Source organism: Ricinus communis, chromosome 4, assembly GCF_019578655.1.
Source record: "Ricinus communis isolate WT05 ecotype wild-type chromosome 4, ASM1957865v1, whole genome shotgun sequence".
NCBI lineage: Eukaryota > Viridiplantae > Streptophyta > Magnoliopsida > Malpighiales > Euphorbiaceae > Ricinus > Ricinus communis.
The window spans coordinates 27,956,850-27,971,425 of record NC_063259.1 but is presented as its reverse complement, the minus strand read 5'-3'; the positions used below and the strand labels follow the sequence as shown (position 1 = coordinate 27,971,425).

Here is a 14,576-nt window from a genome sequence, read left to right as displayed (position 1 = left end):
TATCCAAAGGATAAAACTATTTAGGTAAGACACTTAGCTGGCTTTCAAAGAAAGCCTTATCAGAAAGGAAAAGGCACTTGGCATTTTGCAATAATATCACTTTGTAACTAATTAAAATTAAGTTCAGAAGAAAATAAAGAATTTTCTGGAGAAGCATTACAACTTAATTAAAGAAAAGTTATACTTTATTTTCACTTTGCTATTTGCACTATAGAATGAGATGGAGTTTTATCATTTAATGGTAGTTGCTAACTAACTATGTCTTACTTTGTCCAAAGTCACCATTAGAAAATGTCTGACAAGAAAACAAACAACTAATTGCACAAAAAACTTATTTCTTCTTTTAAGGAAAGAAATGTATAATGGACATAAAAACTAATATGTTTTAGTAGAACAAAATAAAGGAAAAATCTATTGGAGATGCCTTATTTGAATAGAGAGAAGAAATAGAGACTGACGAGGGCCTTCTTTGGTGCACCTATAATGAGCTTCATAAAAGCGCTATCTTATGAAGGTATTAAACCTGATCCCATTTCTTTTCTTTTTCTACAGAGTTTGGAATTTTCTTTCAAGAGTCTCTTACAGCTCAGTTGTAGTCTAAGGGGATCTGCTTTTAGTTAGTTCTAATGCTAGCTACTTATTACGTTCAACCGGTACCCTCTCAGTCTTTGAGTCTCTTAAATTCAATTCTGATGTTGCTTTCAACTCTACACCTGAAGTGAAGCTGGAATCGCTGTTATCTGCAGAGATCATAGAGGCAAGCTAGTTCATGGCGCTTCTAGAATTGTTAAAACATCCTCCTCTCTCTCCCAGCACAATCTTTGGCTTTAGCTAATGCAGTCGATCCATGGAAGCTTTGAGTTCTTTTCTAGAACTGACAATTTAATTTTGTCTAATGCTTTGCTTTCTGCACATGGGAGATTGAGGCAGTGTTTTTGTACATAGATATCATAACAAGGCTCTGCAACAGCTTTGATGAAGAAAATATCTAGTTGCTAAATGGCTAGCTTTGTTTTGGCTCTGCTTAGAATGAAATTTCAATTTTAAAGACTGAATTTTGCATTCAAGAATAATTGAAGAGGCGAATACTATACGCACAGCTACTGCTTCAGCCAAGTCATCAGAATTTAAATATCAAACGAACAAGTCATATACATGTACATGTACATATATAGTTGATTATTGGTGAGGTTGGTGAATGCTAGCCTCTATACATTGACTAATCGCATTCACATGCAAGATACAGCACAACTGTGCACCGTGTCTTGTCTCCGAATCTTCTCTTTTAGGTAATTAACTTGCAGATGTTGGTAAACTCCACATTAACTCAAACAAATTATAAGAAACTTCAGCTCAAGCATCTCTATAAACAATCATGCATGCGCTGATGGGCATGCACTGCACAGCTTTAAGAAGAAGAAGAAGAAGAAGAAGAAGAAGAAGAAAAAACCCTAAATATTTATGAATTCTATGGTAACAGTAACATTGAAAGAAGAGAAAAGAAAAACCACGATTATATATCATTTACCAAAAGAAAATTAGCCCGATCAACATTTTTCTCATTTTATTCACTGCGAGTGAAGATAAGGTGGAGAATAATTATAAGAACGATCACAAGTATTCAGCTAGTTATCATTACTGTCATCTTTACAGACAAATTCTACCTACTGATGAACAAAGAAGGCATCTTGAAAGTGGAATTATTGGGACTTCATGTACAGCTTCACTCATGCATATTCTCGAATTATTGTCTGCTATCACTATAATTTAGAAGTTGAAAAACACCAACCAAAGAACATGCAGAATACACTGAGAAAGCTGAATAAGGGTGACATGTGTAACATTCAATAAGATTATTTTGAGTGCTTGCGCATCTATGAATATATAATTACTTAATGAGCTTAATCAAAAAAAAAAAAAAAACAGAAGCTTTTCTTTTGGAGGAACTGCAAATTATATATAACAAAGAAAAGGCTCTACAGATTTAATTAAAAAATTATTTTGCAGATTTTATGTAAAATATTAAAAAAAAAACAAAAAAAGATGTCTCCAATAAATCACACTCCATAAAAGTTTATATGTACAAATTAACCATGATAATTATAAATATATTAAACCACGCATGTCTTTATACAAGTGTATAATCACTTCATCAATGATGATTAATATACATCAAATCTCTAATTTTATCTGCTCTAAATTTCATGCCAAAATCCACTGCAGAAAAGTTAAAGACTGGCATAACATGAAAAGAATTAAAAAGAAAATAAATCATTAAAAGAAAAAGATTTTAGCTAGTAACCATCCATAAAGAGAAGAACTAAATATGGGGGATATTGGCACGGCTCAATCAGATTAAAGGACCCAAAACTTTGGGAGATTTGATTTGATTGAGCCATTCCAACATCCCCACTTTCTCTCTATATACAATACACTTACCAACGCATGACAAGATGAAGAGAAATCGATAAAGAATCAAACCACATATTCACCACTCATCATCATGTCTTTGAATCTTGTTATGGGCATTCAAAACGATGGACCATGAGGTTCCTTTCTTTTTCTTTTTCTTTTTCTTTTCGTTTTTGAAGAGAAGTTGACAAAAACCAATAGAAGGGTAGAGAAGGGCTCTCAATTGTTTTGGTGGTTGATCTAATAGTTGATATATAGTAGGCAGAAGAAAGTGGGAAAATCAAGAAGATAATATCAAGAAATCAAAAATGGTTGAGATGTCAAAATCTTTGCTTCATTTAGAAGAGTCACAATTTATATAAAATTTCCCATTAGGTCTTCCCACATTGCTTAGTGTGGTTGATGTCATTGGCACAAAGGTATACCAAAAGCTTTTTTTTTTTTTTTTCTTTCTTTCTCTCTTTCCTAACTAATACTTTTCTTTTTTCTTCATTATAGTAACAATTTCTATATTCTTATATTGCCATAATAATATATTATTATTCTCTAATTTATCAAGAGAGTTTGTCATTTTTCATTATATAAAACAGAAGTATCTAATTCATAAATGAAAATGAATTTGTACTTTCGGTTTCAACATTCTAGAGTGTATATAAATGGACATCCAAACAAAATCGTGAAAACATCAAAGAAATGAACATCTAGCAATTGTTATTTTCCTTTCAAACTTTAGTGTTTCAAGTTTATAAATTCTTAAGAATTAATTTTGATCATATTGAAATACGTATAACAATATCTTCTCTATTGGACTTGGTCTCTGAAAGCAATTGAAACTTAATAAATTGACTGTAACATATATGTTCTTTTTTTCTCGAGTTACTAACATCCCAGAAAAAGGTATAAACCAATAAAATCTCTTTTTAAGTTTGAGCAATTAACATATATGTATATATTTTTATACATACATTACATATGCCTAATTTAAATATATAAATCTGCTATTATGATTTGTATAAGTATGTATTTTCTTAGTGAAAATACAATGTATTGAGCCATTTCCATAATATGGTATATTAAATTTCGATGAGCCTTTAGTAGCAAAACTAACCGAAGAGGTTATAAGTAATGTTTCGTTGTATATTTATACTTTGTTGGCTTTTTGTTTCTATTTGATTACTTTTGCACTTGTTAATATATTTTGGTTCAGCTAGTTATGAATGTACATGTATAGCAAATGATGATCATGATCATGTACATGTAATGCTTTAAATTGTGATTGAAAAAGAAAAAGGATGGTCGAATTATATTTGCTCAAGTGACCAATTATTGTACAATGGAAGGTCATACTTTTTGTGGTACCATGCTAGGGGGGGTTAGTTGAAAAGTGTTTAAATTATAAAACCCAATTCTTTAAATTTATGTTTTGATAAGAAATCCAACTACTTCTTTTTAATTAATTTTGCAATTAGTGTTGATGATTGTTTTAATCTACTTTTGGGTGAGGAAACTTCTTCTTAATGATTTGTCTATTTTGTCCACTAAAGATTCGGTTCCAATGACTATATGCCTGATTATTTTTTGAACCATTTAGTGGATATATGATCATATTAACAAAATCAACCATTGGAATGAAAACTTATATTTAAATATAATTTGATTTTTACCCCAACCTTGATGAGAAGCAGCAGATTGGTATTTGGCTGTTGATTCGCCCAACGGTTTATTACAAAGAGCCCCTCAATTTGTGATTAGAGTGGTATATGCTCACTTTCCACCTCAAAAAATAAAAATTGTTGTAATAATTACAATAAATTTTGTGGAAGTCTGTTAGCCAGACAAAGAGACATTTAGAAAAAGACAAAAAAAAAAAAAAAAAAAAAGCAAAATGCATAAACAAACTTGTGTTAATTTGTAGATAAATAAATACTCACCTGGGGGCTATATATATTAATTATATGTTAATCCCTAAAATAGTAGAATGTCGTTGCCGACTACTAAAATAAGTGGTTGAAAGCTGAAAACGGCCAATTGACCAGTGAAGAAGAGAGAGCTATTAGGAATGGGAGAATCCTGGAAGGAAGCATTCCAGGAAATTAAAGAAATGCAGGAGTAGCTCGTGCATGCCCACGTTCTATTACAATACAATATCCTTTTCCATTTTCATTGTCAAAATATGCAAGAAACAAACCAACCAAAGCACACGAGTGAGAGAAAGGGACAGAGGGTAGAGGGAATATCATTACAACTTTCCCACGGATGGAATCTACAATCCAACTCCAAAACCCAGAATTCTAACAAGATTGACAATTTAGTAATTAATATAATCTTTTGGAAAGGCCATATTCCTCAATCCATCGATGGGAACTCTGAGGTTTGGATAGTTTTGAAGCTCTGCAATGCAATCAAGCCAGAAACGGAGGACAAAGCATTTTAAAGTGAGAGAGGGAAGGAAAGGTCGAAAGAAAATGTTTTTGTAAATAATTATCATTAATTAAAATTTAATTTTTCTTTTTTACCATCATACGCCCTAAATTAAGATACCTTCTATCAGAAGAATAAAATACTCCCTTCCTCCTACAAAAATCTTTAAAACTAATTCTTATAGCTCAGCAGCTTACCACATTAACTTTAGATCCATCAAACTGGCTTGGTTTCTGATACCCAATAATAGCAACTGCCAAAACGTCTCACAAACGTTGTGCTATTGCCAACAGATATCAATTGCGAGACTGAGTATAATTCAATGAAACAAAAATTAATCCTTCATACGGTAATCATCTTACCAACCACCCCAATGCCATCTTTTTTTTTTTTTTTTTTATTATTATTGTTTTGTTTTCTATGACAGAGAAACACATTTAGCTCCCTGTAATGGTATTTCCCCAACTCAACTGGAATACCTTCTCTAACATGGAGGAAAAATCTTGTTATTCTCTTGATAGCCAACATCAGCTGGCCCGGACAAAGAAGTATACAGTGGGCTTAAGGACTACTGTTGTAGGGCATGCAAACAAAAGAGAAATGACAAGTGCCTCAATCGACTACTGCCACCCATTTGATTGAAATTCACAATTGGCTCTGTCAACAGCCAACTCAAATACAGACAAAAGAAAAATGGAAGCTTGCTTTACATGTTCTCGAGCTGTTTATTTCCTTGCAATGAACTGGTACATCGAAACATGACAACAAAAAAGCATCAGATAGAAATTCCCAACTTCTTCTTCATCTTCTCAACCTCTAAATAAACTGTAGAGTAAGGTAGAAATTCTGAGAAATGGTTTTTGCTGAGGTCGTTAATTGCAACCGCAAGCTTAGGGATTTCCAATGTCTCCTCGTGGGTCAAAGCCCTCACAAATCTTGCTGGATTTCCTGCCCAAAGTTCACCTGTTGGGATTCTTCTCCCTGGGGGAACCACAGACCCAGCTTCCAGGATTGAGTGCGTCTCCACCAAAGAACCTTCCATCAGGATCGAGTGCTGCCCAATTATGCATTCTGGCTCAATTGTGCAAGATCGCAAGAGACTATAAGCACCGATTGTCACATACCTCTCAATGGATGTCTCTGCTGGCAGTCCTGATATACGGAAGTAATAAAGAGCAATAATAGTATTAGAGATCCTCCCTGTAGTTCATAAGAAGAAATCACATCGTGCATTTTATTCAACGTTTTCCAGTTAGCCTAAAATGCACTATGTTGCTATGGAGAAATCAAAAGGCAAGCCCATGGCACAAATGTTAATGCACCCTTGGTATAATAGCATCATTAATCAGCAAAATACATCATGACTCTCATGCATCTGACACCCAGAACATTAAAATTTCCAACGTAGTAAGTTTTCTGGTTCATCAAGGTAAAACCTAACAAAAATTAAAGAATTCCTGAAGGGATCTGTCAGACTGTCACTCCAGCCTGTTCATATAGAGCAATTCTGAGTAAATTATGCAAGGAAAAGCTACATAATACCATAATGTAAGATGTCAATGATGAACTAAGTGCCCTATTGCACTCACTAGTCCTGTCCACCATTGAGTTGCCAAACTCTCGCCCAACTTCTAGCAATTCCAAGATAGTCCATCCAACACTGAGTTGCCAAACTCTCACTAACATTTAGCATTTCCAAGAAAAGAAAGCACTAGTTTTACCAGAAATATTTTTTCCAGTTTTACATACCCGCAGTTCTAGATGATAAACCTAGCCTTATTTATGAGTTGGAAATGTGCACTTCTGTACAGAAAGACATGCACATACATGAGAAATAATTAGGCACATAATGGACAAGTCTAAATCAATATTTCCAACATAAAGCAAATCTGATACACATATGCATGCACAATGTAAATAATTATATACATAGATTGCCAAGCATCATGATGACTCAACTGGAAGATAAAGAAAATCAGTTATATCAAAAAAGTATTATAAGTTGCAGATGATAGACCGGATGCATATTAAATTAAAGCTTTAACCTTTATTGCCCAGCAATTTACCTTATCCTCATTGCTACTTAGCTAAAAAACAAATTCAATAAGATGGTAAAGTACATGATTGGACTGATGTGAATGGAATCTTTGTATTTTTCAGGAGGAAAAGCTTTCAATATTATTCATGAAAAATACCAGTCAGTGAGAAAGAAAATGTCCTGATGAACTGAACCTTCAAGCCTTCCAATAATACTAGAAATATCCATCTGTTAATATGTTTTAATTACATTTTTAACTCTAGTCAATTTTTTTCAGACTTAAACAAGTGTTTTTAAAACTGTACGTTCCCCCCTCTGGAAAATTGAAATTTTTCGCTGTTATTCATAATTATTGTCACATGAACTTTACAGTTTTAGGCAATCAACGATATTTTGGATATCAGAAATGTATACAGTAAACAGCAGAAAACTATACAGATTAATATTACGACTTGGCATACCATAGCCAAGCCTTTCACACGTCATCTCATAATTCAGAAAATCCACATTACATTACAGACTTCTATGCATATAAAGCAGAAAATTCAACATACATACACACGTGGAGGATGAAGTTCTGAGACAAGTAAGTCTTGGAAATACAGTAACAATGAGGAATCAAAATGCCAACTACCTTGGAATACAGCTCTTTCAAGCTCCTAACTCATTTCCCAAACTGACGAGAGATATTGAAATTGATAACCAGAATCTAAAATCAAGAAATCGATCAACATCTCTATTTCAAATAAGAGAGGGAGAAAAGTGTAAAATCTATGCTTCTGGCAGGTAATGTCATCCAAAACATGACTTCCATTAGAAACTAATACTTAAAGAGCCAAACTACTAGAACTTATGTGCATCTTACTAATTACTAAATGATGCACAGTAAACAAATGTTCAGGGCACTATATGCTTAATGGGAAGGCTACTATATAACACGATACAGCTGGCAATTGAACAAAACTAATTCTTCCCAACTTCAAGAATATCAAGTAATCATCCAGCGGAAAACATTGAACATCCTACCAAACTCTTTCACATTATAAATTAGCTTACTCTAAGCCACGGATCAATAGTAGTTAACCAAAATAACAGAACTTCGATCATCATTCCAAAGCACTACTCAGTTATGAGATTGATTAACAAGTCAAATTAACCACAAGACTTAAAAAATGCACAATTAGGAAAACCTCAAATTTTAATTCAATTAAACCTAAAAGTAGCCAAAACACTAATAAATCAGTTAAGATAAATAAAATAATAATAAAAAGGGCAACCTGTAGGAGAATTCCAGGCAGCATGAACAACGCACCGCTCTTGAACATTAGAGCAAAAGCCAACAGTGATCTTGTTAAGATCGCCACGTAGTACCGATCCGCTCCAGACTGAAGCTCCATCCCAAACCGTGACCTGTCCAGCTAGGACTACATTAGGTGCCACGTAGGCATCCACAGCTACCTTCGGGAGCCACTGTCCCAACGGTATAATCTGCCTCTGACCTCGATAATCCCACTTCACGCGATCCGCTGACGGCGTTATCGATTTGGTTGGTGAGGACGATAATGACTCAGCAGCGGAGAAACCGCGTTTTAGGAAGTGGCACTGAGGAGAGATTGTGGAGGTTAGGGCTTTCTTGGAGATGCGAGATAGGGCAGCTGCCATCGTCTTCGACCTTGTTTGCGCTCAATCAAGTTGCAGGGTACAGAAATGAGAATTGAGGAGACACTGCGAGTGGTGATAATTGGGCCCCAAACAAAATTGGATCCAAATATAGAACACGGGCTTCATATACACATAATTCACCTTTCGATTATGGACCCAATACCCCCATGTAAAAATTGTATTGGGCTGTCTACTTCTTTTTCATAATTCACTGGGGTATCAAAATGAGCCCTCCCTGTCATCTTTTGAAATAGGTGAACTAGCTAGCACCCCACTAACAGTCAATTGTTTCTAGGTACAAAAATAGGTTGATTCTTTATTTGCCAGAGGATAAGCCCTTTTCGATGCCAGATTAGAATCTCCTATCTCTTTCATTTTAGAGCAATCCAAGAGTTTATTAAGATTCCCTTCATCTGATACAAGTTTCACAGTTTCATGTTAATACGTACCAAGATTTTCATTTAGGTGGTGCCAATAAATTTGACTGTGACCCTACAGAATCTCATTGTCAGTTGAATTAGCAGTTCAGCTGGAAAATTTTTGTTGTGTTCTATTATGGGTAGGTGTTGGATTAAAAGCTGCAGGGCTCAAGTTGCCATATTGTCTCTTTTCTTTTGGGACTTGTTTTTATTATAGCCTTAGTACCACAAGGAAAGTGGAGCATCTCTTCTGCTAAGAAATAAGAATAAAGTGAAATTGGGGACTCCTATGGAAATCATTTTACAGGCTTCTTGATAAATTATAGCATGTCCTTCGATTGTTTCTTTTCACTTGAAAGCCATTAAGTCACCAGGTTGCCAGTCTTACATTACAATAATTAAGATTAATTATATGTTCAATTCCTGATGAGATTAATAAGAAAATTGCTAATTGGAAATATAGCAATCTCGAATAATAATAATAATAATAATGAATAAAGATGGAAAAAGAAGTTTAAATATCTATGAATGTTTATCTTGGATCCACACAGCACAGTAACCTATACCAAGTCCTTTTTTCTTCTAACTTATCCAATTTATGGTGTAAAGGAGGAAAATAAAAGATAGGTAATATTCTTTCTTTTCTTCCTCTCATTTTCTCTCATTAGTGTTACATCTTAATCAATTAATGTGCAATTCACTTTTTCCTGTTCAAACATATGGATTTATATTTTATTCACTATTACATGTGTTATAATTGTTTTTTCTTGTCACATAATTATATAGGAATATTCAAAGATATATTATAATGGAAAGCATATAATCAATTTGAGCAGAAGAAGAAGAAGAAGAAGCAACCAATATTAATATATATTCTTGTTATCCTAAAAATTATCTAAATGCAAGCAACAAAAGATAGGGTTGATGATGAATTATGAGCACTGAATTATTACGTTAGCGTAAGGAATATATATATATATAGGATAATTGCAATGAAAATTGTAGCAGGTTGGAAGTGGGAGAATCTATTTTTTTACATCCTGTAAAGCTCACCTCCAGTACCAGGATAGGAACATATCTGGACTTTGCCCTTTCAAGTTATTGCAGAATGGGATGGATACGATCTGATTTCTCACTTTTTTCAAATATCTAGCAGATGCTGATCCTAAACAATACCCTCCAAGATATTTTCCTTTTCCTTCTCTTTGCTCTGTTTGAACCGAGTGAAAAATTAAGCACCAAACCACACTACTATAAATACAGACTCTTCAAACATTTTGGAAAACACAAGACGCAGAAGCAGGAACACAGCAGCATTTTGAAGTAATGGAGACCAAACACATGCTAGTGATGTCTATGTATCAGGCAGGCAAGGCAGCTTCTTCAGTGCAATATGTTAAGCACTGTCCATCTTCGGTTACTTCTGTGGGTGCACATCGTCCCCAAAAGGAGAAGTCGTCAACAGGTCAAGGTGGTTATGCCTGTGATGAAAGCGTTGATGAAAGAACTGCAAATTACATCTCTACTGTTCGAGAGCGCTTTAGGCTACATGATTAATCTCGTTACTTGGATCTAGAAATTAGCGGTCTGTTCCACTCCAATTCTAGTACTATAGTCTTTGTGCACAGATGTAACAGTTAATATAGTTATTATGTTTTGCAATTTGAGAGTTTAGTTTACAGAGCTGCAACTAAACTGACAAACTATAATTCACACCAGATAATAATTAATTAATGATCTTTTTTATCTACTTTGGGTTCATATTATTCGATTGATATATAAGTGACAAATATAGGATAATTATAAAATTTAACACTATCTTTTTTATTGTGCAAGTGCAAAACACTCAAGTATTACACATTCAATAGCTAAGTGCAATACATGGAGAATAATCAAGTCATTACTATTAAGAAAAGAAAAATTTATGTAAGAAAAATAGACAAATCACTGTCGGCCTAAATATTTAATAAAACAATACTATTAATAACTATAATAAAATAATATAAATAATTTTTTCTCATAATTATCGAACAATATATTGTTGTTATTATGTTGGAATTTGATATGAAAATAACTCAATTGGACACTATATAACATGTGAGATTTCTAATATTATTTGACTAAAAAAAAAAAAGGAAACTCTCTGCCTAGATTCTTGATTTCTATATGGAATTGGGTTCAAGGTAATTAATTTAAGTTGAAGACTTGTAGTTTATTATATTAGAGTATAATGTGATTAGGAATCAAATAAGTAATAAGTTAACAATACATGTCCAATTTGGATTAATGATGTTTTAGTAGCATAATGAATACTTGAATCTGTCATGGCTTGAAGAGTCCATAATTATAAATACATATCAAAGTGCACAATTGGGCATTTCCAGTGATCAATATAAAACGTCCCTCTAATACATATCATGAAGAGGAAACTTTCCTCGTAGGAATTTACTTAACGAGGAACATACATTTTTTTCCGACTGCAACTGCGTCCTTACAATTCAACAACACAAGCATTATTCGACGAAAGGAAACCTACTCTTAATTACGTAAAAAGCACAAATATTAGAATACATAAGCACAGACGGAGAACATTAATGGAGGAAAACCTCACATCTAGCACTTATTTAATGGCGAGTTTCATCATAAAGAGCCCTGCATTTCAAGATCATCCAGTAGCAGTCAGCATACAGCTCAACCCAGCATATACTTTTTTCTTATAAAATGAACTATTCAACCGCTAGTAGGGTTTTGATTAATAAATTATAATCTTATACATTCTTGCTTCGTTCTGTTTATTACTTATTTCTATTTATTTGTAACAATTAAATCTATGAAAATACCATACATGTGTGTTAATGGGAAATTCTCATATAATGAATTCTTGGTTTCTTTTAGAAAAAGAAAATAAAGAGATTGTTTTATTTAATTAACCAATTGTTTTGCTAACATCACCTTACCTTATTATTTTCTTTTCACTTGTGCATGAGTTGCCACAAATAAATTTACATAAATGGGAAAAGTAAAAGTTTAATTTAACAATTCATAAAGTTATGTACCTTCTGCTGATCAAAAGCATTACGTGCATTTGATTGAAGAATTCCTGAGCTTATGTTTGCATCTTGGAGTTCATGCAACTTAACATCAAAGCATACAGAAAATAAGATTCAAATTAATTAAGCTTTATGCATAATATATATTGATCAAAACTTTAAAGGGAATAAGATATATCTCACTCTTTTCTGGAGACGATTATTCTCCTCTTGGAGTACTTTATGCTGCATTTTAACAAAGAGAGAAATTCAATAACAATAACCCAAAACTACTTTTCGTTGTGAAATTATTAATGGCTTTGGTTATGTGAAAAGTGAATTCTTTTTTTTTTTTTAAATATACAAATCAATTGCTTTGAGTTCATTAAATTTCTATTGATAATCTTATCTAGGGTTAAGAAAAATATTCCCTATTTCTTTTGGGTAGAATAACAAGAACATTAGCAAAATAATTGCAAGCCTTTAGAATCTTGAGTGTATAAATTTACACTTGTACATCTATTTACCTTTCTTTTCAGCGAGTTAATGTGCTCCGAAATGATGCGTCTCTGTTTATCACAACGACAATTAATGGGTCAACACAACATAACAGTACTAATAGAAGAACATGTATTTTATTACCAAAATAAAGATAATATATAAACAATAATGATACTAACAGTACGTTAAGAGCCTGTTTATTAAAATCTAATGGTGATCTTACAATTAAGTTTAATATAAATTATCTTTTTAGAATTTTAAGTAGCAGCATAACTGAATTTCATTTGCAATAGAGCAATGCATATGGTTGGTTAAAAATGATTACCTTCTTAGAGCGGATGCGTTCAACTCCTACCTTTAAATGCCTCTCCAGCTGTTTTAACTCTTTCATGCCCAACACTGATATATCTTCTCCAGAAAAGTGCCTGCAGATTTATAAACAGATACAGTCATGAAGATGGAAGGGAAGGAGGATATGTATAATATTAATACTAACAGTACAGTGATTACTTGAGTCTTGTTTCCATGGTATCAATTGTTCTCTTTAATTCTTCAATCTCGTTTCTCCAGTACTGTTTACGCACCGGAAAAAAATACAAAGCAGCTTACATGTCATTCGCAGACTTTTACAACAGCAAAAACCTGGTCAGCATTTTTCTGTTACCATTTTTATATGAAAAGACATACCATTCTTTTCTTTTTTGATAGATTGGGAATTGTGAATGTTTAAAAGTTATAAGATACTTTCTGATATTTCATGACAGCAAAAATGAAGAATTGACAGTCACCAGCATGCTACTTTTATTTTCTTCTTTTTTTTTTTCTTTTCTTTTCCTGTTCCTTTTCTAAAGATCATTAATGTTAACATATTACATATGCCGTCCGAGATCACATTAAAATCAAACAATCACTAAATCTAAATACTCGGTCGAATAAGAAATGGTCGAGATTCTCAAAATCTTTGCATCTCTCAAATGAAGAATGAAGAGAACATACAGTTGAACATGAACTGATCTACGAACTCTTTTCTTTTATGTTAGTTATATAGATGCTTTAGTGGAAAAGAAGACAAAGTCTTTCATCCATATCAAGCAAAGTGAATTGAAAAGATAAATAGAATAATATATGTTTTACCTCCAGTGATCTGGTACGCAGGTCAGTTGATCCTAAAAGTCCTACTTCGCTCCTGTACCTAGCAATGGTCCTATCCATTCTGCAACAAGAAAAACCAAAACTAAGATAATAAATGCATCTATTAAAATTAATAAAAGAAATTAGTCACTACTTACTCATGACTGGAAAACTGGTAAGCCCTTCCAGTAGGAGAGAAGATCAGTAAGCAAACTTCAGCGTCGCAAAGAATTGAAAGCTCAAAAGCTTTCTTGAGAAGACCATTTCTTCTCTTGGAGAAGGTAACCTGTCTGCTTGTTGGATTTTCTATTCTCTTTAGCTCTACTTTCCCTCTCCCCATTTCGTATCTATGTCTAAATCAAAATCGAAAGGAAAACACAACAAAAACACCTTCACTGTGTCGTGCGTATGTTATATGTATTTAGATATATTGATGAAGAACATGCTGCAAATTTAGAGAATTGTGTTTGGCCTACAAGTGTGTATATATTTATAGTTCTGTCCATGCAAAGGGAAAAGTGGGTCACCATTAATCTTTAATGTTTAATGTTTAATGTTAATTTTAAGTGTGATTAAGAATAAAATGGACGATTATTCAAAAAAATCACTGCACTTTTTGGCGCAGATGATGCGACATGAAGGCACTACACTTTCCTTTGGGGAGAAGATTGGATCCTCTTTCTTATTTTTCCATTATTGCTTCTATATACGACTCTTCGCATTTGCATATTTATTTATCATTCTTCTAATCCATAAGTCTGACCGCATTGTTTCAAAAAAACAAAAGAAAAAAAGTCTTTAAGTAGAGAACACTTTGAAATCTTGCAAGCATACAACTAAACTAAAACCATATTGGTCCTATAATAAATTGCAAAAATTAAAACTCTTATGAAGAAAACGCAAATGTTGCAGATCTTGAAAATTAAATTAAGAATTAACCAAAAAGATTGAAATAAATCAAGA

At 33.1% G+C, this 14,576-nt stretch overlaps 2 protein-coding genes and 1 long non-coding RNA gene across 3 annotated transcripts; all 3 read right to left on the bottom strand.

The window, feature by feature from the left end:
• Window positions 1-315: 315 nt before the first annotated feature.
• On the bottom strand, window positions 316-3,171 carry LOC112535736. The gene is made up of 2 exons (XR_003079814.2): window positions 2,440-3,171; window positions 316-1,020 (listed from the first exon to the last, which is right to left on the bottom strand). It is a non-coding gene; the product is annotated as an uncharacterized LOC112535736 (long non-coding RNA).
• Window positions 3,172-5,425: 2,254 nt separating this feature from the next.
• Window positions 5,426-8,632, bottom strand: LOC8269210 (gamma carbonic anhydrase-like 2, mitochondrial). The gene is made up of 2 exons (XM_002511115.4): window positions 8,149-8,632; window positions 5,426-5,985 (listed from the first exon to the last, which is right to left on the bottom strand). The coding sequence occupies exons 1-2, from the start codon at window positions 8,531-8,533 to the stop codon at window positions 5,609-5,611; spliced, it is 762 nt and encodes a 253-aa protein (XP_002511161.1). The 5' UTR covers window positions 8,534-8,632; the 3' UTR covers window positions 5,426-5,608.
• Window positions 8,633-11,315: 2,683 nt separating this feature from the next.
• On the bottom strand, window positions 11,316-14,368 carry LOC8269211 (truncated transcription factor CAULIFLOWER A). The gene is made up of 8 exons (XM_015723875.3): window positions 13,772-14,368; window positions 13,617-13,695; window positions 12,993-13,054; window positions 12,808-12,907; window positions 12,509-12,550; window positions 12,186-12,227; window positions 12,009-12,086; window positions 11,316-11,604 (listed from the first exon to the last, which is right to left on the bottom strand). The coding sequence occupies exons 1-8, from the start codon at window positions 13,951-13,953 to the stop codon at window positions 11,593-11,595; spliced, it is 597 nt and encodes a 198-aa protein (XP_015579361.1). The 5' UTR covers window positions 13,954-14,368; the 3' UTR covers window positions 11,316-11,592.
• Between the last annotated feature and the right edge of the window lie 208 nt (window positions 14,369-14,576).